A 25,658-nucleotide genomic window follows, 5' to 3' on the forward strand; every position below is an offset into this window, starting at 1 on the left:
GAAAAAGGTTATTTAAGGGAAACAGGAGAATTTTGCACTGTACTTAACAGATACCAGGTATTACTGAAGACTTTTGATATATCTGTAATCAATGGCCAAATTAGTCCCTGACATTTCTGAACCACTTTCACACCATTCAGGATCCCCTTCTTGACATACAGTCATTACTAACATCAGATAACTACTCATATCCTGAGACTTCCAATTCAATCGGAGCACCGATTTCCCCCATACAACCCCTTGTGCAGAAGGCCCAGCTGCCCCAACTCACCCGTAGGATGTGTGTTCTGGGATTTGAAGAGGCCCACCACGCTCTTGCCATGAAAGCCCCCAGCCCTCAGCAGCAGGGTGCTGTTCCTGGTGTTCTTCCAGCAGACGACGGGCAGGCGGTTGTGGCGGTAGCAGCGAGCCACTCTCTGCAGGCTGCTGTCCTGCACCGCCTGCGGGACCACCAGCAGCCCGGGGTAACTGCGGGGGCAAGGCAGGGGAACACTGAACAACAACTCAAACTGCCTTCAAAGGGCTCAACGATGGAAAAACAACACTGTCAAAATTACAAGCTGAATATTCATCTTAATGAAAATATGCCTTAACTGGTGGAATTATTTTTAGTTATTAAGTATTTTTAGTATAATTCCAGCAAATACATTGATTTCTAAAGAAAACTGCATTTTAAATAGAATTTAAATTACAGGAAAGTTGTAAGACTATCACTACTAGTCCCTTTGCATTTAAGGTTAAATTTATTTGGCAGTATTTTTCTTCTTAGTGTATCTCTTATCTGTCACTATAACGAAGCTGTATTTTTAAGCATGACAGAAAACAGAATTCTGAGGCATGCAAATGATGCAGTAGTTTTGTTTTGACACTTGTATATGAAATATGAGAATTGAAAGGAAAGAATGTTAGATTGCCTAAGTATCACAATGAAAACAATAGTTTTTGGTTTATGGCAAAATACATTTAAATTTTACAGTCAGATTCCTTGGAACACTGCTTGAAAATGTTGTGTACTTTTTAACACACTACAATACAAGGAGAGATTAGGAAATTCACAGATACACCTTTAAAGCTGCAAAACTCAACAAGACTGTAGTTGGGTTCATGTTAGGGAAAGAAGGATTCAAGCAATATCAAATACTATTTTTTATCTCCTCCAAAGAAAAATCTATTTAAGTGCCAATTTCATATATTAGGAAGAAACTAAGATGAGAAACAGGGAACAGTTACTGCTCACAAAACAATTTCGTTCCTCTGTAATATGCACCATTCCTGTAAATGCAACTCTTTAACATTTATTGAACTGCACTTAGACAAAATAAATGCACTTGATATTTACAGGAAAACTCCTTAAAAATGCAGTAACCAAACTAATATAACAGATTAGTACTTATATACTGAGATTTGTAATCCATTCAGGTAATAATTATATTTAAGAAAACACCCTATAGAATATTAAACCCCAGAGGTTTTAGGGGAGCAGAGAGTTGTCTGCATAATGTTCAAAGCATAATGAAAGTGGATAGATTTAATGACTTCATCTGCAATGACTCAATGGTGATTAAACAAAAACAGTACTCTAGTAAGTCAGAAAACAAGAAAGGATTTAGTATTTTTCTTCTGTTCTCTTCTTTCACAAAGAACTGGTGATTCCATTGTCCATCATGAAAGCAATGACTGGCCAAAACCAGCTTTAAAGAATGCAAATGTCTTCTGATATGACTCATGCAGATAGGCCTTTGTATTAAAAAGAATTTTTGTGGGTCATGCTAGTAAACTACATCAGCTTTCCCAAGAAAAGAGGAGTTAGTAACACTCATGTGCTAAAACACAGGACGTGACTTTCAGTACATGACAAACTTTGAAAGTAGATGCTTTCATGAATTTAATTTTACCACAGATTTTTCAATTTGAAGAAAAAATTTAATTACACTTCTTTCCAAAGCTTACTTTTTTATTTAGGAACAGAATAGATTTTAAATGCAAAAATATTTACACATCTATGTGTATTTACTTTCAACTCCTTCAATGAATTGTTAAACTCACCTCCTGCAAAGTGAATACATCCTGTTCAGTGCAGTTATTCTCAAGTATTCTGTCTTTGAGCGAGAAGAGTTACTACTGATAGTCCCTAATCCCAAACGCTGATAGTCTCTGAAACAGGCTCTTTCCACTAATTGCTCCATCGTTGATTTTTCTGATGCCTTCAGGGTGCCACCCGTGTGCATTTCGCTGTCGTCTGAAACTGAAGTTAGAAACCTTTAGGAGTTTGCAGCTGGGGAGGTCAGCAGTGACACACAGCACAGGGCTACTTTCTTCTAAACAAAACACCAGTTTGTTTTGCTCTCATGGCAAGAACTAATACACACAAACAACAGTTTACAGAATTTATAAATGATGAAATAGTATTTTAGCCAGGAAACCTGACTGTATTGCAGTTACCTACTGTGCTTGTGACTGGTAAATTCAAAAATCCTTTACAAATTCATTACACATTCAAGATAAAAATGGACCAAACTATTTTGTTGTAAACTATCTTCAAAAGAGGTATGATCTCTTTAGGGCTTGGTTCAACTTAAAAGATGTTTCGGTGTTGTAATTTCACAGCAGATGACTGTTGGTTTCTGACTGTCTCAGTTTCAGTGTCAGACAGCAGCTTCCTTCAGCCATGCACATCAGCTGCACTTTTCAAAGCAGAAAAACCTTTAACCATGAGAGATAAAAAACTATGCCACAAGTTCAAACTACTCTGAAATTCAAGTCAAGCAAGGTCTTCGTACAAAACCTGCCACCTGCCTGTTGGTGACACTTCCCCCTATTTCCAAATCCTTCTGAAGGCAGGTTTGCTGCTCACAGCACAGATCACTTCCCTGCCACCACCTCAAGCACTGAAATATGTGTGCATGAGAAGAATTTCTTCATGAATGAGGCCCTGGAAAGTGTATAAGGATTTCAACTTAAAAAAGCACTTTATAAAACTGGAAATTAGAATGATCTTTTAAAAAAAAATATGATATAATTAAAATTTTACTGGCAGTAGACAACATTCAAAATTTACAAAAGTACCTATATAATTTGTTTTTTCTGTGCATCTTAGTACAAAAGCTAAATAAGCAATTATTTTGCCTATTCAAACAAAACCAAAAATTTTCTATTTGATCTAAATAACTGAGCTTAACATTGTGGATAGCTCCTCTTTTTCCTGTGTTTTCATATTTGTCATGGTAAAAAAGAAGTTACACAACATTTAAAGTGTACTAACGAAAAACAATTATATGAGTTTTAGAAATAATTTTATTTTAGGTCACAGAGAAACTTGGTATTAACAGATTTGAATGGAAAGCTATAACTGAGTCAGGTAAGATAAGGGTGCCTTTTTTGAAATAGTTTTCTCTCAATGGATTTTTCTCTCATGAATGCAGGTATATTAGTGATCAGAATTTGTAAAACATTTTCCTGTGCATAAAAAGCTAGAGATAAGAGCTCATATCAATGTTCTTAACCTGGACAGGCAACAAAGTATCTTCAACATGCTTTATTTGATTTTGAAAAGATGAGGAATAAACCCTCGATTTTACTGTTCTTGAGATATGACTGCTTGCAAAAAGTAAGTTTTACAGTTTTGTTTTATTGAACACACCAATATGATCACTTATAGGAAACAGAATTTAGTAGTGATTTAGAGATTCTAAACTCTGCAAATGATGAGGTTGAATTTAAGGGAAATTAGGTGTTCAGTGGCAACAAATAAAAACTACAATACTGTGCCCAGTTTTGGAAATCACATTGCAAGTTACATGTGGACCAGCTAAAGAAGTCTGAAAAAAGACCAATGAAGATAATCTTAAGTCTATCAAGACTAATAAACAAAGAACTGAAAGAACTACAGATATTTAATATCCAGAAAAGAACAGAGAAATATTACAATAGGCCATAAATACACTGAGCGCTGCAATCAGAATGAAGGGATTCATCTCTTCTATGTGTATATACAGGCAGAGTAAGAAACGAAGGCTTTAAATTGCAGCAAGATGATCTCTAGACCTGAATATCAGAAAGTTGCTTGTTTTTCTCCAGAATTAAGGATGGTTGTACAACCTGCCTAGAGTTGAGAACCCCTCATCTTTGAAAGCTGCTAGGAAAAAGAGAGGTAAACACCCACAAGGAACAGCTTACATATGTTGATCTTGCCTTGGGGCAGAGAGATGGACTAGCTGATCTCTTCAATTCCCTCTAACCCTACCTATAACTCTTTTTCAAGACAAGGCATCATCTGCTGCAAGTAGTTCCTGTTTGATTCATTGTTGGTAGAGCTGCATAGTTTCCTAAACTTCAGTTTTTGAGACTTGCAAACAAGTCAAAAACAAAGTCAAAACCACAGCAGCCAATATAAGAGAAATGGCAGTGATTACTTGGTATTACTTGGTATTCACACTGCCTGAAGCAGAGAGTCACTACTGCTGTCAGCTGACTATCCCGGATGTCCTAGTGCTGCATGGAGAGAAAAGCAGACTGTTAGCCCTCAGTCACCTTACACATTCCAAGGCAAAACATCTGGAAAACACCAGTCCTGAAGACTCACAATGAATGTTTTTTTATTTTAGTTAGAGGAGGAAAAAAGTGACTATCACTAATGTTTATATTACACCTGTGTTAATGGAGGAATACAGCTGTTTTGTATACCAGCAATGCAAAAACTTAAGATTTCTTCCTCATCAAGGGAAGTCTGAATGCACATGTGTGACTGTGCTTTGTGTCTCTGGGTGAAGGGCACAAACTCACCCCAAAGTCACACAAGTACAGCCTGCGGAACTGCTTATGACTCAAAAAATCTGCAACATCAGAACACCTGCTAACTCAGCACTTCAGGAAGATGCTGGAAATTCAACCAAGAAGGTAATTTTTCAGCACTGTAAAGACATTCTGCATTTTCTAAACGTATTTTTTTGCCTTTTTCTCAGCACTTTATCTGGAACGAAAGAAGAGAATCAATATTTTTCAGCTTGCCTGGAATGGCTTTCTTCCATTTTGGAGAGAACAGAGACAGTGCTTTGGTCCTGTTTTGGACAACTTTCACACATCTGCCCATAAGTCACATTAAGTTGCCTTGCTCAGTGATCAAATATGAAAAAAAAATTTGGCTTCTTTGATGCTTTGAAGCAATTATTGGTGTTTGATAAACACTTCATTATCTGAGATGCTTATGGGTTTTTTTAAAGACAGAATGGTATGACAAAACAACACCTGTTTATGTATAGGAGAATTTGGTTCCCTCTAGTGGTTTATTATAAATTAGCAGTGGTCCAGATAAGGCTATACTGACAGCAGCACATGGGAGGAAAAGTTTTGGGGAAAAAGTCACATCCCACACCATCACACGAACTGCACAAAGTGCCCAAATCCCTTTCTACTTTCTGTCCCCAAATCCTTCCAATCAAAATTTTGGAAAGTGGCATATTCAGTAGCATGACTCGTGCTGCTTTCAGAAATCATTTGTCAGTTCCACATCCACAGAAGTCTCCAACAATGTTTGGTCATACTTGCATCTCAGCAGGTATTGCTTTCTCACTACAGACTACCTGCAGATTTCAGAAGTCTACAGAGAAACAGAAGCTACAGCATATGCTCCTGTGCTGTTTCATCTATCCTAGTAGGATGTAAAAAAAATCATCTAAAAGATACTTTATCTAAACAGTTTCACAATTAAAAAATAATCTTGTACTTTGCTATACCACTGAATTAAGTCAACTTCCTCTTCTGCCTCATCACTGTAAAAGAAAACACTCACTAAATTTACAGATTTGAGACCTTTCTCTTTCCTGTCTAGGAAGACTCTTCCATTTCTTCTTGAAAACATTTCTTATTCAATACACTGGAAAGGAAGAATAAGAGGACAGACTTAACTAACCAACATGGAAAAAAATATTTTACTATTACCAGAGATATCATCATCTTCATTCCAGCCTGCGCGATTCCCTCTTTCTTCCACTATTGTGCTCGTCTTCTTCTTCAACAAATACTGGCGCCCAATCGTCATCTTCCCAGCACGCTTTGCTCCTTTCACGATGCTTTTTGAGAATGTACTACCAATTCAAAGCAATAGAAACACTGAGGAGATGCGTATGATTCTCCCTAATAACATTTACAGACTTCTATGATGAATGCAAATAAAATGTATTTAAGAATTTTTCACTCAGTACAAACACAAAAATTATAAAGTTCAGAAAATATATTATTGTGATACACAAATACTAATTTTTAAACACAGATTTTATTACTTTGAGATAAAGTTGTGTCTATAATGTCTAAAGGTAGAGAATAAGAAGATATCATCTTTCTTAAGGTATTTTTATTTTGCTAGCAATGTAATAAATCTCAGAAGCTGACAAAGTAAAGTCAGGAAAGATAGAAATTACTTAAAGTTTTAGGACTTCATGACTAATCCTACTTTGCTGTGTCAGCAATGCAATAATCAGCAGACAATCAAAGGAGTTACCACTCTGGAATAGACTAGTGATGCAGCTGGTCCAGTAAAATTCATGTATAATATAAAACTTAAAAGAGGACCCTAAGCTCAAACTTTAAATTAAAAAACACTAGAGCAAATGTGCAGGGTAAAATGAATTCTAATCCAGACTAGATTGTTAACCAATAAAGCAATACACAATGACTCTTGTTTCCATGTTGGCAAAGGCTGCATAGCTCAAGATGCTACTTACATTTTGTATGTTTCAAAATGTACTAAAAGGTGCTTGTTCAAATCTACTGCAGTCAGAAATTTAGACAAATAATATAATTCCTATACCAAATAAACATCTGTATCATACCAATCTGCCTCTAATTCAGGAAATACAAAGAGATGCAGAATAGCAATCACTTGTTTTGACATTCCTGCAAATGCTTGAATGAACCACACTTGTGCAAAGCTCTCAGACTGTTCAATGTATTTGACTAACACGAAACAAGACCATCAGTAATAAAAGGAGAATGAAGACTGTACCGGAATGAAGTGTTCTTTTCTTTCTGTTTTGGTAAAATTATCTGTGGTGCTGTTTGCCCAGCTGCAAATGCAAAAGTGCTGAAGATCGACTGAGGGTAACGGAACTTTGTTAACTGCTTCTTAAATATTTCCACCACTTCAGGACTTACTTCTTCATCAAATGCTACTTTAATTAACTGTATATTAAAGACATGACATGTTAAAAATTGAAAAAACCCTACAGAATTACAGAAATTAAAATATTCTAAAATATATTAGCAAAATTCTCATGCAGTACTATGTCCATCAGAACACAGAAACATATGGACATGTATCTTACTTATTTTGAGTGCTATTACATATTTTAATATTTTTTATTTACTTTTTAAATTTATGTCCTAATACTAAGGTATTTTCACTAAGAAGCATCTGGAATTCTCATAATATCAAATACAAAATACTTTGGTAAATTCACGTAGTAGTGCTGGCACTAAGATGTCTACAAAAGTTCAAATACTAATCACATGGGACAGCTTAGCTTGGAAATATTCTGCCAGCTCTGCCCCTCTACTGGGAACTAAGGTTGGTAATGCACTCCAAAGACTCTCACCATTTCAGCTTTCATATGTCACATATTTCTACTACTCAGACACTCCAGTTTTTGCCTCACCTTTCAAAGTACAGAAAACTGCTCATAACAAAAATGTAATCAAACAGTCTGGTCCTTAAGAAGGCAATAACCTTGTGCTATTTAACAATGATCCATCCACTTGACTAAAAATGCTTTTTTGAAAAGTTTTGGGAAAAAAGAAAATCCCATCCAATCATCCTCATACAAAAGGAGGACAGTCAACAATTCAGGGGAAAAAAGAAGAGACAGAAAGTACGGAATCCATAAAAAGTCCCAAAAGAACTTCAAGAATGTGGAAAAGGCAAACAAAGAAATATCCTAGAGCTTTACTTTTCAGTGCATACCTAGACACCTTTTGAATGTCTTCTGCTTGCCATCTAGAAGGTGGAATTCATCCTTGCTTTTCTAATTTTACTTGTTTTGTAAATACTTTCCAAATGACTAATAACTCTGTTGTTCTAGGACCTCCTTGAAAGGAGCTCTTCACTCTTTCGGGGTAACACTGCTCTGAAGTTTTAAAGCGATTAAATAGTATAATTGCACACAAAACCATCTGAAAATCACACTTAATAAACAAAGAGGAGGGGCTATTTTATATTGCACTGAACTCTGGCTGTTACATAGGGAACAGAGAGTAAACTGTTTGCTGATTGTTTTTGTTCTCCTAACCTAATACAAAACTATGCTAAACAAAAGCAAAGATGATGTTTGACCTGAATCCAGCACTAAGAACACTGAGCTGTGTCTGTATTTATCACATCGTTGAAGCATGCTAACTATTTTGTAAAAGGATTTCTGGAAAATAAAAGCCCTCTCAGAAGTCCACAAGAACAATGCTGTTTTGCTTACTTGCATTCCTAATCTTATGCTCTTGAATAGGATATTGAAGGATGATTAGCTAAATAATGTCCATTATCCTAAAGAACAAGTAAAATGCTGATGATCTATTTTGCTATGTTTTCAGATATTATTGTTCTTAATGAAAATAGACTTCTGCAGTCAATCAAACCAACAAACTGTTTCATATCTGCATTCTACTTTCTGTCCATGATATAAAATTCTTTAACTTCAGATCTCTTAGGGTTTGACCACAATTAATATCACCATAAAGAAGAAAAATCCAGCGAAGACTTCAGGTTTCCTAATTCTTACAAGTCCATCTCTGTCAATTGGCCTGCAGAACCTGCTTCTGTTCAACACCCTGAGGGGGATCCTACAGATAGGAAAATTCCAGGATCTGTACCAGTCATACAGAAGCTCATTGGTCCTGGCCAATGGTGGGTCCCCTAAAGGTTCCTGGAAGTGCAGTGTGATGTACTATGACTTTCTGCCATGGATTTTAAAAGAAAGCTGAGAAGGTGTCAAGTCTTGAGAAGAAAGCAATACTTAGACCTTGTCCATATTCCTTCCCTGTAGCTGGAGGAGAGAGAAGGCACGTTTCCACTGCTCTGCCTAGGTCTCTACTTACACTAAGAGATTTTGGACCCAAACCAGCCCCTTACTGGATCCAAAACAGACAGTTAAGGAAAGCAGTGAAAGAAATCCAATGGGAAAATGGTAACCCTCTGTAAATATGAACTGGGCCAAGAAACACCAGGGTTTCTCTGGGGACTGCATTCTGCATTGATTTCACAGGGCAGAAACCTGGACCCCTCACAAACAGCAGGACAAACAGATGCTCAGAAGTATATTGAACTGACTGTGCAGTCAAATAAATTTTTGCAAAACTTCCTTTTACCTGAAAGGTAGCTGAACTGATCTGCAGTCCTTCCTGCATACTCTGCTGCAGCTGGTTCTGTATACTGATCTTCTTCTCCTTTGTCACAGATGCGATAGGGAAGCTCCGGATCACTGTCTGCTCTCCCACTGAGGACCACAACACACAGACACTTGAGTATCACAGAGTCAGTCCTGCTCTGGTCACATTGTAATTTCAATACATAGGAATGAGTGAGCAGAAAGCAGCATGAACACAATGGCAGAGAATTAATTTCAGGCAAAATATCTGAAAAGTTCTAAAGCATTATTTGTAATCTGAATTTTTGCTTAATTTCAGCTGGGATGATTAGGAAAATAGTCTCTTTCCTTATGAATCTCTCTACAAGATGGAAATGCACCCCCAAAATCTAGGTAGGGGGTAAACAAAAAATGTCAAGCTTATTCAAATTTCATACTGCATCATACAACTTATAACCAAGAAATGACATCCACTGGTATCTTTACATATGACCACAAACTTTCCACAGAAAATTTATACTTCTGAATGACAATCTGCTTAGAAACGACAGATGTCAAAACACGAAAATTATCATTTAGAAGAGCTATTTCCATTACATATTAAAATATTACTGCATTTACAAGCAATAATTTTAGGTAGAATACTACTAATACATGCATATTTTCCTTTAACTTGCTTCCAATCTGAAAAGACTGTTTTATGAAAACCTAGGAGTAGTGGAAGCTGCAGATCTCACATGGAATGTATGTTCTTGTTTAGTGTTGAAGAAGTCTACAAACATGGCTTTGCAAAGCAGCAATATTAGACCAACTTTACAGGTGGAACTGAGATATAAAGATCCTAAGCATTTTTCCCATTCCGAAGTCCATGAAAATTAGTAAAGTATTGTCAGGAACATTTTTATTTTCTGTCTCCAGTCCATAAAACTCAAGTTTCCTTTAAGACGTGCACACACTATGGTTTTATATTACGTAAATTACTGAAGACAGAACTCCAAATATCTACCAATACACAGGAACAAACAAACCTTTAGCATCTGAGGAAATAAGTTGCAGCTAACTGCACAATCAAAATCAATCACTGTCATATTTAGTGACAAAAACTTACATTAGGAGATTATTCTTATCTGATAAACATGAAAAATTATACTGTGAAGTACATTTTATGTATGTATATTTTGATACTGATGCTTGAATAGGTGGCCAGGCCAGCTCAAAATCCTGCCTATCTGAAGGATCACAATTATCACTGTTTGGATTTTCTTACCCAGTTGATCATGAGGAGTGCCTTTAAATATAATTCTGTAAGTAGTAAGGAATAAAGCTCCTTCAGCAGGGAGGATATGAGGACCTCCAAGCAGTCCTCCTGTAGCTTCCTCTCTGCCATCAGGATCCAGTAGCACACGGAGACCTTCACAAACAAATTCTTCTCCTGGCAGTAAAACTGGTCGTAGAATTTTGGGCTGATGCAAACAAATGAAAGTGTAAGTGTAACAGCAATATCCTTGTCATGCCTCAGTCTAGGTATAATACTTGGTTTTAAAAGCTTCAAACCAAAATTGTTATGAGACTGAGTCCAAAGAAGGGAGATGGAGTTTGGACTCAACTAAGAGCAATGGGTCTCAAAAAGCAGTGGGCATGCAACAGCTTGTTTATGATGAGAAGTTTGGCTCTAGTGGTTTCGTAAGTTCATATTTCATGAGCCCAAAGCCAAGCATTTTATTTATCACTGCTGGAAATTTTCTTTTAATGTTTTGATGTTTCCTCCTAACATTATGAGAGGAAAAGAAGATTACTAAATTGCATGATTCTAATACTTGTAAAGAATACAAATATGTTTCATAACACTTGCCTTCTGTATTGGTGGAAGCCGCCTACTCTCACGATGGACAGCCTCCAGAGTCTCTATGTGCATTGCTACAATGCCTGAAAAGCAGTCATACCATCAGTGAAATCTTACTGAATGAGAAAGGCACTAACTGCAATCTAATTAAAACTCTGATATTCTGAAATTCTCAAATTTAAACATCAAGGGAATAATTATCTAAAATTCAACAGCAATTACAGTCTGGGAAAGAAATCTGACCTAACATAACTGAAAGCAACTGAAACTAAAAAGCATATTTGCCTCACTAGGAAAGAAAAAACAAAAAAGGAAAAAAAAGACTACAAGTCACATCTTTGTCACAGTTCCTACCTGGTATCATGCAATGCAGACCCTTGATGTGATCCTGGGTAACCCCACTTTCTGTGCAAACCTTGTCAATAAACCTGGTGATGAAGCGCACAACTGCATTGGCAACGTCGTTGTTCTCCGAGTCCTCAAACCCACTTTCAGTGTCGTAACTCTCTGCAACGCTGCCTGCAATACTACAGACATAAATAAAAGTGATGTCAAGTGTGAAAGCTCAGCTGGTGATGCACACACGATACCTGGCCAGACAGGGACAAGCTGCGAGCTTTTTTCCTAGCGACAATCCACAAACCTTGCTAAAAGCATATGGTGGTACCACAAGTGCATTGCACTTTCACTGAATTAACACTGTAAAAACTTCATGGATGAGGACATAGGAGAACTTTCCCTCCATAAGTCCAGTTAAGAGAGGCACACAAAATAAAAACATCTTTTTGAAAGTAAGCTCTGTGTCTTGCCTTCATAAAGCCAAGTGCAGTATTTACAACCCACAATACACAAAAATCCAGTTATAGAAAGATATATTAAATGTATATTTTAGTTACAGAGCAAATGAATCAAAATCTAAAAAAGGCTACAAGGCAAGTTTTTTGTGCACCAGATAAGCAAGCAAGTCAGTGGGAGATGTACTTTGAACATCTAAAAATGCCTCCCATAATAATATTAAGGGCCAGATTCATAGATTGCAACACACACCACAGCCACATACAACTCACAGGCATACTGAGCATGCCTGAGATTAGAGGTGTTTAGTCAGAAGAGATCAGTAACTCCATGGGGAATTTTGTGCTGATAGCCTTTTACTTGCTATCAGTGTTCTCACATGGTGTTCTATGATTTTATCAGGTGGGAATTTGTACAGATAGGTGATAATGAAGACAACAAACAGAGGGAGAGGAAGGCTTGTTATGAAATGTTCTGGATTTGCATGCTAGGGAACATAACTGGTGTTATACTCCTCCTGCTTCCTTAGTAATTTAACCTTTGCCATTGTGGTTTAGCTCTCTTGCTTTTGTGACCTCAGTGCCTTTCGTCCTTGCAGCTGTTACACAGAAATTGTGATTTTATGGATGCTGTACAACTGCTTTCCTCATTTGAGGTTCATACACTATTTTTTTTCAAGCTATACAAAAACTAACAGTGGTTTTGGGGCTACTGTTTTCTTTCTCACCATACCCTGTGTTCGACTTCAACATCTGCACTACTAGATTAAAAATTCTTACTGGGACAATGAAACTTTTATGTTGCTTTAAATGGTGGTAAAGTACTCCAGATTAAGTTCTGTTATTTAAGAGGAATTATGTTAGATTTCTGCTCTCCTTAACTAATGACCTTGAAAAGAAACAAAGATACTGAAATAATCTGGTATTTAGAATTAAGTCCTAAAAGCTAAGACCATTTTGCAGACCATGGCCCATCCTGACTGACGATCACTGAACTGGGACACCCACCTGTTTGTGACAATGCTGTTGCTTCCGCTCTCCCAGTCACCAGTGGCTGAAGTTCTCAGCAACTTGTTCTTACTCGTATCCAGTGGCACCAGCAGATAGACCATGAGATTGGCAAAATGAATGGCCTGACTGAAGACTGTGCTTTCCTCATTCTGGACGAGCTCCTGCTGCGTCTGTTTGTTAAGGGTTGGCCACAGTCGCAGCTGCTCGGCAGCCAGGTCCATTGCTGTCTTATCCTGGTCTGGGCTGGCAGAAGTCTTCTCCTAAAAGACATAGAAGAAATAATAAAGCCATAACTTAAAAACAGTGTTTAGCAAAACTTCATTTATTAAATTTAAATAACATATTCATTGAAAAAGAAAAAGCAAACAACCACACTCAATAGGGTTTAAGGAGAGTTGTGAATATGGGAACTGAAAATGTTTTACTGAAATACATAAATAGCACAATGTAGGCAGATCTACAACATCATTTCTTTTGAGATATTTTCTATGTCATACAGTCTTCCATGTTTCTTTAGAGTGGTTTACTGACTTTAATATAGCTCCTCTCAGCCTATCCACTCAGCTCACATCTGAACAAGCATAAATCAGATTGAGAAATAACATGCAGCTCACTGCCTGATCTAGGCAATACTCTCCAAATTCCTAGGATGCTCAGGTGAGAGCTTTTCTATAAATAGCTTCCAGACCAGCTGAAACAGTCATGGTTTTTATGTTGGAGTCCAATTCTAGCATTAGCTTGAAGCAAACTAGGTAGATGGCTCATAGTCAAACTAGAATACAGGAATCTGGCAGCCAGTATTAGTGACCTAATGCTTGATGTTAAATTAATAAAGGACCAGTACCTTGCAAATGCTTTTTCCATACTAACTTGAGCTAATTTTCCATATAAACAGATGTGAGGGTTAAAGTAGATGCTGCCCTGTAAGTGCTACTGTTCTTCACATCTTTCTTTCCACAGTGTCAGACTGGAGGAGGCTCCCTGCACACACCCCCACAGTGCTTTTCTCTTTAGCCCCAAAATGCCTTTGCAGTTCTTCATTCTGACTACATTTCTGGGATTAGCTCCGTCTATTTTGCTTCCTCTTTTTACAACACTGAAATACTTTGGGTAGCATACATTTTTCAGTCCCATAGTTGATAATGATATTTTCATAAAAGAAGAGAGATTACAAGTGACTCTTCTCTATGTCTGTGTGCTCCTTAAAAAAAATAAATCTAATTTTAGCATGCTGCAAGACAACCCATAATAGTTTCTTGGTTTTGTGTATTAGATATGTACTTTCTTCCTACTGAGACAGGCAGTTTGTGTTCTGAAAGAACTCCAGAGTGCCATTCAACAGAAACCACCCCAGGGTTTAGTAATAATCTAACCCTGGACACCAGAACTCTGCTGCAAGCTTAGGTTGTTCACACAGGCTGTGTAAAGCATCCCTATACAGTATGTTGCTAATCCCAGGAAAAACATAAATTACAGTGTGGAAAATCCTACAAAAAGTGCTTGTTTGAAAAATCATAAATGTAACATCAAATTATAATGCTTTGCAAATAAATGCACATTTTTATTATTTCTCATTACTGTGTAATATAAGGAAAATGAAAGAAAAATAGACAGAATTGGATGAACCATAACTTTGCCCTCTCTAACTTGTGAGACAATTAAAATGTCTATTTGAATATTTTCTTTCTTTTCCTACCTTTTGTTTGAACTGTACTGCATGGCTGTCATCTTTGGCTGAAAGGTAGAGGGAGCGAACTTGATTTTGCACATTGCTATAAAAGGTTGTTTCCCAAAACTGTTGGTTAGTCCAGATGGGATGGTCTTGTACACAGGTGTAAGCAAACTGACTAACTCCAGGCGCCAATTTCTGAAAGCAAAAATGTGCAAAGTCGACAAATTAGTCCTATGATTTAATTTCTTTCAAAGGGTATGACTTGAGTACTGAAATAGAAATATATATATTAAAATACATATAAATACACACACATACATAAAATTAGTTGTACAGACTGAAATATGTAACTGAGTTCTTCCAATAAACTGCATTTTTTTGCAACAGCAGAAGATTAGATAAATTGTTATCTCCAGTTTTATTTACTGTACTCTATGACCAAAATCCAGCTTCTGCAAGTGTGCTAAATTGGGTATGTTCTTTGAAGTCACAAGGGTCTGGATCACTGTAAGGTCTCAAACAAACCCAGGATTGTTATAGCATTAGTCATTATGAATGAACCATTTTTTTCAAGTAGATCTATTTATTTAGGTTGCACTAGACTCCCACTGAGTTGTTTAATATTCTTGATAACCACATACAATGAAAGGAAATTTATTTCAATGATCTGAATCATGAAGAATGAAATCCTTTATCACATGTTCTTACTTTTTGAAAAAGAGAAGACCACAAAAAAAATCTGATTTGTATACTGCATGTAGCAAAGAAGGTAATCTAAATATCTGCTTTAATTATTCCTGCAGCAAGAAGTGAAGAATAAAGTATATTCCTGGATGCCTCATTTAATGTCTTTCCCTCACAATACCATCCATAGCTGTAATATACACTGTATCTAGAACTTAAATTTTGCTTTGGTAATATTGTAACCCACCTTCCTGGAGAGCACCAGTACTACTCCATTTAGTATTTGTAACTGCACAACTCTTCACACCAGCCAGTGCTCTCAGTACTCTCATAGCAGGCACTTGGGCATCCAAATGGAAGGTTAGGAAATTACAACTGAAAATTTTAGAGTCTGGTTTACAAACTTCTGGTTTTGCAATTCTTCAAACTGTGTTTTCCTCACTCTGCTCTTCCAAGTACATCATGAACTAAAAGTCCTGATCATGTGCCATGTAGTCATTCCTTATCAAAGGACCTTATTCCAAGGGTCTTTGAAATTGTTTGTTGAGGAAATGTTATGTGACATGCTAATAAAATTTACCTAATCAAAATGCCTTCTTGTGATTAACCACCAAAAAATGAAAAATAAAATTTTTTATTTAATCATGCAGAATTTCATCAAAAGTTCTTGGTAACCTGTTAAGAAATCTAAATGTGTAAAAGATTCACATCACATTAAATGTGACTTTGTTTATTCAATACAGATGGAAAGACAAGACAACTGGTTTGTTTAACAGATGCCCAAGCTTCAGTTGTGGTGAAGTTTTATTGCAGCTCACAGGAAACAACTGATCACACAGTGACAGCTCCCACACCTGATCCAGCTGTTACAGCACAAAGCAGGTCTGAACAAACACTACTGATCTGCACAGCCCTTAGAAAACCCTCAGGCATACAAAATACACACTAACTATATTTATATGCATATAAATATATACATAATATTATATAATGATGTTCCAAACGATATATAATATATATCATATTATATATATGAAACACACTATGTGAGGCCTATTAATTACCAGGACAAATAACTGTACATTAAAATGAGTCTTTTAATACCAAAACCCCAGTAAAAATGTTACAAAATATACAAGAGGACCACCTCTGTCCTCCTCTAAAGCCACTTCCTTTACAGCAATCTATTCTGTAAGAGCTGCACATGTTTTGCGTCTTTCAGTGGTGGTAGATGTGTAGAGTGGTAGCACAAAATATCCTCATTTGTTCACCTATGTTAATTACCACAGGCCCCACAGAATGGATTTGGCCCAATCATTCACCTAATTAGAATTCCAGATGCACAAAACTTGTGTTAGAGGAATGGGGATAATGAGTAAATCGTGGAATACAAATATGGACAACAGATCTCGAAAGCAAAGGTTAGTGCTAAAGCTGTATCATGACTTTTACTTTGATTTATTCTTTATTCTTTTCACTGCTAGTAATTCCCAGTCGCAACAGATACGAAAAAAGGAGTATGATGTCAGGAAAAGTGGAAAGGAAAAAGGGGAAAGGAAAAAAAGGGTGGAAGGAAAAAAAGAGGGTGGGGGGAAGACAGGGGAAAGGAAAAGGAAAATAAATATCTGTTCAAGCCCAGGTAGTGGGTAATTAGCTCATGTCAATTTGTGTATTAAGTTCCACACAAAGGAGAGAATTGACTATCAATGTCTTCAGTTGCCTTTGATGCCTCAGCCCAAATCAGGTAATTGTGGAAACCAGGTAAGGAGGGGATGATCTTTGACAGAAACTCAGAAAGTTTAAACTCCAAACTCTGGGTCCACAGTAACAGTGTTATAAATATAAAAATGAAATTAATGATTTTCACATGGGGACAAGCATGACAGGGAAGCTGAGGGACCCTTAGATGCTCTTCCTATGCTCCTAATTTAAAACCATGAACAGCCATTTAAAATACATAATTTTGAAACAACAAAGATTTATGTTCAAATATAATGCCATAAATCAACAGCGGCAGTAAGTCCTAGACAAACTAAAAACAGTTTGTTTAGAAAAGGATGAAAGAACACACATCAAAAAGCTCAGTGCTCATAAATGTTATCCTTCTCACCACCTGCATGTGTTGAAACAAATGGCAAAACCTGATAGTGCCCAGAGCACAGAACCAAAATCAGGACTTGTAGTTCCTGCCAGTTGTTTAGGACAAAATCACTTTGGATTCTGTTTGTTTCAGTTAGTTTGTTTGTAAAAAAGGAATATGAATACCAGCCTCAAGAAGCACACTGGTGTTCCTTTGCAGTCTAAATCCATGGCCTAAAAATACTCTTGGTACAAATATAAGCATCCATAAAGCTTGTGGTGTCTATATTCTCTACCCTGGGAATGCTTAGTCAGCCCACTTGACTAGAATGGAAACTAATATAACACATCAAAAGGACTCCAATGTTTACTGTTGCATTCAAAAGCATTTGCTCAGAATTTCTCCAGTTTAAGTGTGTTTGGTGTTGTCCATCAAGCAATACTACATATAGAAAACATACATTCACCCAGCTTTCCACAGGACAGCTTAAACTACACTGGTATTTATGCTCCTTCTCTCTGTCCTGATAATTCACTTCTGCCAGACAGAATGAACGTAGGAGGCAGCAAAAGAATTTCCTACTTGTGAGGGAGGATTTAGGGACTGACAGCTTAAAAAAGACCCCAGAAGAAGATTATAAAAATAGTTCTGAACTGCTTAAGTCCTCACTTTAAAGCTGCCTATATGACAGCTTAAAAGAGCATTGAGGTGTAAATTGTAATAAGCAACAGGAAATCAGGTAACTACTGCAAAGGACACCAAATTCTTTCAATACACTGACAGAACTTTAAAAAATCCCATACAGTTCCCTCCAAAATTATGTATAAAACAGACATTACCCGTATCAAACTGATGAATTACATTCTACAGTTTGAAAACATAACATAGATTTGGGACTTGACATGTGTGCCTCCATAGGCAGCTTCCTGAAGTCAGAAATTATCTCTCCATTATTGCCACCTTAGTGAGGGGTACTGGGTAACACCTGCCTAGAATTTTTTCCCTGTTTCCCAAACTGGATACTTCTGATTCTGAAAATGATACTCATGGCTCAGTAAAAAATGTGCACCAACTGTAAGATTCCCAGACTTATCTAGATTGCTTGTTTCTGAAAAAGCAAAGCATGTGTTGTGCTGATCACTCATCAGTTTACATCTTTACACCACAGAAGCTTAAAGAAGAGAGCAAGTTTATTCTAGTAAAACAAAGGACCAAGTTATTCATTGTGAAGTTGGAAAAAGATTTTTAAAAGAGTAAAAACTAGAATATAAATATACCTGAGACTGCTCTTTTCTCATATGATTTTGCTGCAAGTCTCTCAGCTATGGAAATGAAGGGCAAACTCAACAGGACTCTTCTTTTGAGAAATCCAGTTTATTGCAGAAATAAAGCAGATTTTTGTCTCCAACTTACAGCCCAAGTTATTGGTTTGGATATATTTGGTGAGAAAAGGAAGGAAAAGAAGTGAGAAGGAGGTTGCTGCTGAATGCAAAGAATGGCTTCCTCCTCAGCTCCTTGAGGAATCACTGGCTGTGGGTTATCCCTTTGACCTCTGAGAAAACCATTACAACACCCTTGCATACCAAAAGAGATCACAGCACTTCCTCTCCTGCAGTGGTTAAGGATATCCCTGGAAGCCTGCAAGTGGAAGCTTATGGATCATTCAGGACGATGCATTGCTAATTTAAAGGGTTACTCCCAATTCAGGACCTGTTTTTACAGCTACTCAGTCAGTTACCACCTGTTGCATATCATGAGTAAGGACCATGCACTAAAGGCAAGACGCTGTCCATGCCCAAGACAATGTACAGAAAGTTCTGCACAGGAACACAGCCCATGAGCCAGTCCAGCACTCAGATCAACTCTGCGCCCACTCAGACACCTGCTAAGTCCAAAAAGATCTCAGAGCTGTCCCACAGGATCAGCCTACATGGACTGAACTGCAGGACTGAGCCTGACTAAAACATTACCTGCAAACAACACTGTATCACAGTGTACATACACCACAGAATCATGCAATGGTTTGGGTTGGAAGAGACCTTAAAGATTATCTCATTCCAACCTCCCTGCCATGGGCAGGGACACCTCCCACTGGACCAGGTTGCTCAGAGTCCCATCCAGCCTGGCCTTGAACACTCCCAGGCATGGGGCAGCCACAGCTTCTCTGGGCAACCTGTGCCAGCATCTCATCATCCCTACAATAAACAATTTATTCTTAATATCTATTCTAAATCCACGCCCTTTCACTTCAAAACCATTCCATAAACATCCTCAAACAAGTATAAGTGTATGTGAATATGTTTCCAGGTCTGACTGTGTGCTACATGGATAACATGAGCCAAAAAAATCAATTCAACAAATGGTTTTCCCATTTGGTCTAAAGTATAAAATTATACTCACATGTATTGTACACACAAATGTGGAGAAAGGTCATAAAAGCATAAAGTAAGAACTGAAGCTTCTGGTTTTGTTGTTTTTTTTCTTTAAAGTTTTGATTTTTACTGCTTTATAAAAAAAGACAAAATACTAAATCAAACTTCATCTCCAACTCAAAAATCTCAGCAACAACAAAGAAAACAATTTGCCACCTTTCCTACTCTCAGAAAGCCACCGAACCAAAGAGGACCCGAGATTGAGTTCTATTTTAAAATAAAATGAGCAGCAAAGAGGTTCATTACACTGTTTGTCTACTATTATTTCACCATGAAGAATAAAAAGAAGGTCAATTCACTAATAATTCAGTGCTACCAAATCACAGACAGGTACATTGAACCAGCAGAGGGCAATAGAATTCTAGAATTTTGCAAAAATGGGATGTAATTGTGGATTGAGCTTTATTTACTGTATACATTTTTCTGGCAAAAGTCACTTAAAGATCTAATTACTCATGGTCTCTAACCCTAGATTCCTGAAGATCATGTAATTACTTAAAGCCATGCAGAATATCAGATTTCTACATAGATGTATCAAGACAGACAGGTACATGCTAACACAAAGTTCCATGTAACATTAAATAATATGCATAATAACATACCTCTTTTCCAAAGAGACACCAAAGAGATTTACAAAGTTCTGTTACACACAAAAGGAAATGAAACTAAAATCATCTAGAATGAAGCATGTTCAGATGGCACAGAAAAGAGAGAAGGTGTTTTCATACCAGAACTTCATGACTCTAAACAACATTAGGTTTCAGAAGTGGATAGGAAACAAGTTGGGTTTTTTCCCCAATATACGGTACATTAAAGTTTTAGGGTTTTAAAAATGTAATTTCTTTCTAGAGATTACCATTACACTATTCACCACAGTTTAAATCCATTATTTAAGTTACAAATTTCACACATTCTCAGTTGCACTGTTGCATCCATCTGAAGAGTTTTTTAAATTATGACACAGCTATTTCCAAAACCTTCTAAAATCACAGTCCTTTGGCATCAGGTGGCTCAGCAGTGAGTGTGTGCACCTGTGATTGCACTGGAATGATGTACTGGCAGCAACAAAGTCATTATCCAGGTCTGCGTTCAGAACCAAATAAACCTTGTCAATCTCACAAGGTACAGTTTTTATTTATATTTAGATAGTGGTTCTTAGAATTAATGATGACCTGATATGTAACATTAATCTCAGCTAAACAGAGCATCTGAGTAATGCCCCAAAGTATTTCTTTACTGTTTTCCTCCTTCTATGGCAGCGTTCTCTGTTTTCAGGGGTAAAAACTCTCTGAAGTTCTCTCAATATACAGCATTCCCTTATCTGAAGAAACTATTTAAACAATAGTCCTTGAGTAGCCCTCAACAGGAATGAGCAACTTAGAAAGATGTAAGATTACAATACAGAATATACATTGCAAATTAATAAAACTGTAACTGCTGTAGATCTCATACATATATATATATATTATATATATCACATGGGTCAGAAGGTGAGCGAAGATAGGCAAAAATGGGAAGTGCAATATTATGAAGAAGTCTGAAAGTAAGACAGGAAAACTGAACTTATTATATCCTGAGCTCAATCATTTGAGAGATTTGAAGGTCCACTCTGACCAACAAGCAAATAAAATGATTGTGGACATGCTGAATGCAAATGTCTACAGTGTAAGGTCAGAAGTATTACCAGAAATTTTAATTAAAACACCAGAAATTCTTTCATGGTGAAAATTTTAAGTGAATCAGAATTTCTGTAACACTGTAATCCCTCTTAGAACTAACAACGTAAAGAGATGGGCTATAAGTAAATTAAAATTGTTACAGTTAAGTCATAGTTTTGTATCATTTCTAGAAAACAATCTAAAGTGAGATCAGGAATAGTTACATATGATGTGATCCAATACGAGTGGAAATAAAATGGAAAGCCTTCTGTTTATTCTAGGAGATAGTGAATCAGTTCCTCAGTCACAGAACTAAGCATTTACTATAAAATTTATCATGGCATCTTATTTTAATTGGGTTGGTTTGGTTCTTTTTTTTTTTTTTCTCCTGACCAAGTACTTCCTCCCACAAACCACTAAGGAAAGGAATTACAGATTGCAAAGTTCTCTTCCACGTTTCCCATGATGTTATCATTCTGGGAAAGCAGCTTCTCCAACAGAGCACGGGTACTGCAGCAATTGACTTCCAAAACTCCTTGTAAAGACACATCTTAAAAAAATCCTCCAGTTCATCTCTCCTACTAATATGCAAAACTGTCATATCATACTTTCCTGTTTCATTTCTTCCAGGTTTGATTTTCACCCCTGTCCCCCATAAAACCAGTTATGGGATATTCTGTAGCTGCACAGATACAAGACCTGTTCTACTGACATGTATTATGTATCCATTCAAAACCAAAGTGCACAAATTAAAATCTTAAGGATAAAAGACAACATTTCAGTGTCTGTGTTTGCAAGTGAGTCTGCAAAACCACTCAATCATAGCTAACAAGAATCGTCAGATTTCTACTTAAAAAGTGTGTTTGCTTTTACAAAAATAATTTACTGAACTCTAATATTTATATGAAAATAACTTTTAATGAATATAATAAAACCCCTTGACTGGAAGACTGCTTGGAAATACTGACAGAGCTTTGACCATCACCTTAAAAATGCTCTTCCACGGTCCCACTCATATTCATAAGCACTTGCCAAGTAACCACATTATACTCTCTCAAAATTCAGTAAAATACTGCTTTTAGGTCATGTCTATAAAAACTTCAGCCATAACTAATTTACTGGTGCACAGAATCACCAGCAATAATGATGACTGTTATGAATAATGATGATTATCATGAATCGTGAACAATAATGATGACTCCACAGCTTCCTTCCATTGCTTCAGACTGTCTGCCTTCAAGTATTATTACTTATTTCAAATACATATTGTAGGCTCTTGAGGATAAGTATCATGATCTTTCTGTTCTTCTGCACAAGAGCAAGACCAGCAGTTCTGGCCCACAATTAGGGCTCTTGGATTTTCCAGGAATGAAAATAATGCTAATATACACACTTGATAACATTGTAAAATGCACTTAATCAATCTTTTGCCTGTCAACTTTAAAATGTGCAAGATGAGCAAGATCTCTGAATGAAGAATTGTTAAATAACATGATATACAGAAAAGCATTTTACATATTAGGATTGAATAATCTATCTTACATTTTACACATACTGCATGGTGTTTTAAATGACACTAGTGCCAGAGGTCTAGGAACTGACCACACGCTAAAGAAGAAACACATCTTTTTTCCTGAGAAAACATGAATAGCCTGAAGGGATTAACACTCCACCCTACCCCTGCTAAACACGGCACGTGTATCATGCCCTTTTACACTTCTCTCCAGCATCACCACTCACTCTCTCCCAACAAGCCTGGCTGCTGTCTGGAGTTCAAACATAACAGTCTCTGCTGACACAAAGAAGCATTAGGACTCTGATAGTCAAAGAACAGCAAAATCCAATGATGAAGGCTAATATATGCTCTTTTGATACTTATTGCTTCATTTGAAACCCTGCAGAAAAAGGTTTCTCCTCCCTGTGTGATGCCCTTCAATTCCCTGCTGTTTGTTTTAGAAGAGTTATGTAAAAAATAGAAACCACAAAGTGCCTACACACATTTTCTTTTGTGGTTCAGCTTCTTTCATATTACCTACTATATGATACAGGCATGTTCCTGCTGTCCTTTAAGTGAGCAACTGAAAAGTATTTCTATACAAAAGGAATTAGCATTTTGCAAATGGATAAATAAAAATTACTTTAGTACTAAAAATAATGTTACTTAATACTATTTCAGTAACAAAAACATTTTCATAGACTAAGATAGTATCAGAACTGGCAGGATAGAGATACAAGAAGAAAATTAATGGAAGCAGACAAAATTTCTTGCCAAGTCAATAAAGGAAGTCTTTCATGATGGGAGTTTCCTAAATTAAAGCCAGCAATTCAAGAGTGGAGAAATTTAAAGTAGAATTGACTTCAATGCAAGCACACCAGAGCAGGACAGAAACTTTTAGAAGGAAATAGGGGAGTTAGGTGTAAGAATGAAAATATTTCAGTTTAGAAAGCTAACACATTATAGAAAGTCTTTCTGGCTTTCTAGGAGGCTGATCATGTTGATTATTACGAGAATTACTTGGGCCAATCATAGTTGTGCAGTTAAGAATCAAAACTCATGTTAAAAGTAAAAAAACTGCACTAATTTTGCTTTTCAAAATTAACTGCATCATCCAAAAACTTTATGCATTTCCCTGGTATTTACACAAATTCTAAAATAATGACTAATATTAGTAAGAGAGACAATGCTAGTGCCTAATTTTTCACTGTTTTCCACAGTACAGATGGACCAATATTTCACTGATTCCAGTTGATTCTAATTGTAAAACTTGCATGACAAAGACATAAAAATGGAATCATCTCTTCACCCATCACCACAGATTTTCCCATCAGCCTTTCCTGGGTAACTTGCCTGTGAGTTTGTAGCCGATGCCACGCAACAGAGAGTACATTTCAGTTCATGATGAGTCTGTTACATAATTAACCTTGGGCTGGGTCTCTCTCGGAAACGTGGATGATGGTAACAGCTAAAACATTACAGACTATTCTGAATTTCTCTAGTACTGCCTCCAGTCTTCAGAGAAAGCCCTTACCCTTGTAACTGGGAATTCTTCCCACACCTAACAGGCTCTGGAGTAAAGTGATCATTTATTCAGGCATTCCAAGGAGTACACACTTTCTTTCATTGAACATCTGCCATAACTGTTACTGAAACTTGGTAATCCATTTCAGCTAGATAAGTACACACTCAAATTACTTTCATTTTATTATACTATGCAAAAGAGCATAATATATTTTACTGAGGAAAACATGACAATTGCTTCTCTTAATGTCTTAACATGGAATAATTACAGTTTCATGTTTTATTAGTAATTTCAATTTTTTTACTTAAATCACAACTTTGTACTTGCACTGAAGATTATATAAAAAATTAAAAAAACCCCACTTCCCATTTACCAGGACTGAAATCCTTTCCATCTCAAAAATGCTACCAGCATAATTTTTAAGATGACATGAATAAATGTTCCATGCTATATTCAAAGGTTTTAAGTAAAACCATTTACCAAATTTTAAACTTTAAAAACACTGTATCAAGGAAGTCTCCTATTTTACACAATTCTATTTCATTCTCAATAAAGAAAGGTATAGGGCATACGGAGTACAAATGACAAATGGGCAGACATACAGATCAACAGCCAAATGACAGGATTTCTGTGAGCCCCAGTCTCCAAAATATTTCTCTCATGTTTCATTTCAAGTTCTAGAATAAAATCAGCATCAGTATCCAACTGAAATTGTACTGGAAATTCTGTGGTTTAGAAGAACTAAACTAAACTAAACTAATAGTAATAATAATAACCTCCCCCAATCTTTCCCTCCATCCCTCACGAGTTACATAATTCAGCCATATAGAAATTACAAAGCAGTGTCCAGGGCATCTCACTGCATTGTGCTAAATGATGAATGTCAGTTTTAATGTAATACACCTAAACTGTGGTACAGTTGTGTTATTTTGGGTTATTTTTCCTGAAACTAGATCAGCACTACCCAAATGTACATCAAGCCATTCAAAACAACTGACTCAGAAATTTAAATTAAAGATTTGTGATTCTGAAATGTAATACTGCTCTGGCTACTGTAATTTAAATAAATGCATGTCTTGTCTATAAAATATGGAAGCCTATTCATCATATCTACACA

General features: G+C 36.6%; 1 protein-coding gene across 6 annotated transcripts in view; it reads right to left on the reverse strand.

Annotated features, from left to right (window-relative positions):
• The window catches only part of SBF2 (SET binding factor 2), a 259,930-nt gene that overhangs the window by 41,174 nt on the left and 193,098 nt on the right, over positions 1–25,658 (reverse strand). For all 6 annotated transcript variants that reach the window (XM_071558954.1, XM_071558953.1, XM_071558956.1 and 3 more), the window contains 10 exons: positions 14,692–14,862; positions 12,993–13,255; positions 11,545–11,717; positions 11,200–11,273; positions 10,615–10,810; positions 9,349–9,476; positions 7,001–7,176; positions 5,938–6,083; positions 2,047–2,245; positions 272–468 (listed from right to left, as the gene is read on the reverse strand). In XM_071558954.1, coding sequence (XP_071415055.1) covers positions 272–468; positions 2,047–2,245; positions 5,938–6,083; positions 7,001–7,176; positions 9,349–9,476; positions 10,615–10,810; positions 11,200–11,273; positions 11,545–11,717; positions 12,993–13,255; positions 14,692–14,862 — 1,723 coding nt within the window. The remainder of the gene's footprint in view (positions 1–271; positions 469–2,046; positions 2,246–5,937; positions 6,084–7,000; positions 7,177–9,348; positions 9,477–10,614; positions 10,811–11,199; positions 11,274–11,544; positions 11,718–12,992; positions 13,256–14,691; positions 14,863–25,658) is intronic.

This window comes from Pithys albifrons, chromosome 6 (genome assembly GCF_047495875.1).
Source record: "Pithys albifrons albifrons isolate INPA30051 chromosome 6, PitAlb_v1, whole genome shotgun sequence".
In the NCBI taxonomy this organism is placed as follows: Eukaryota; Metazoa; Chordata; class Aves; order Passeriformes; family Thamnophilidae; genus Pithys; species Pithys albifrons.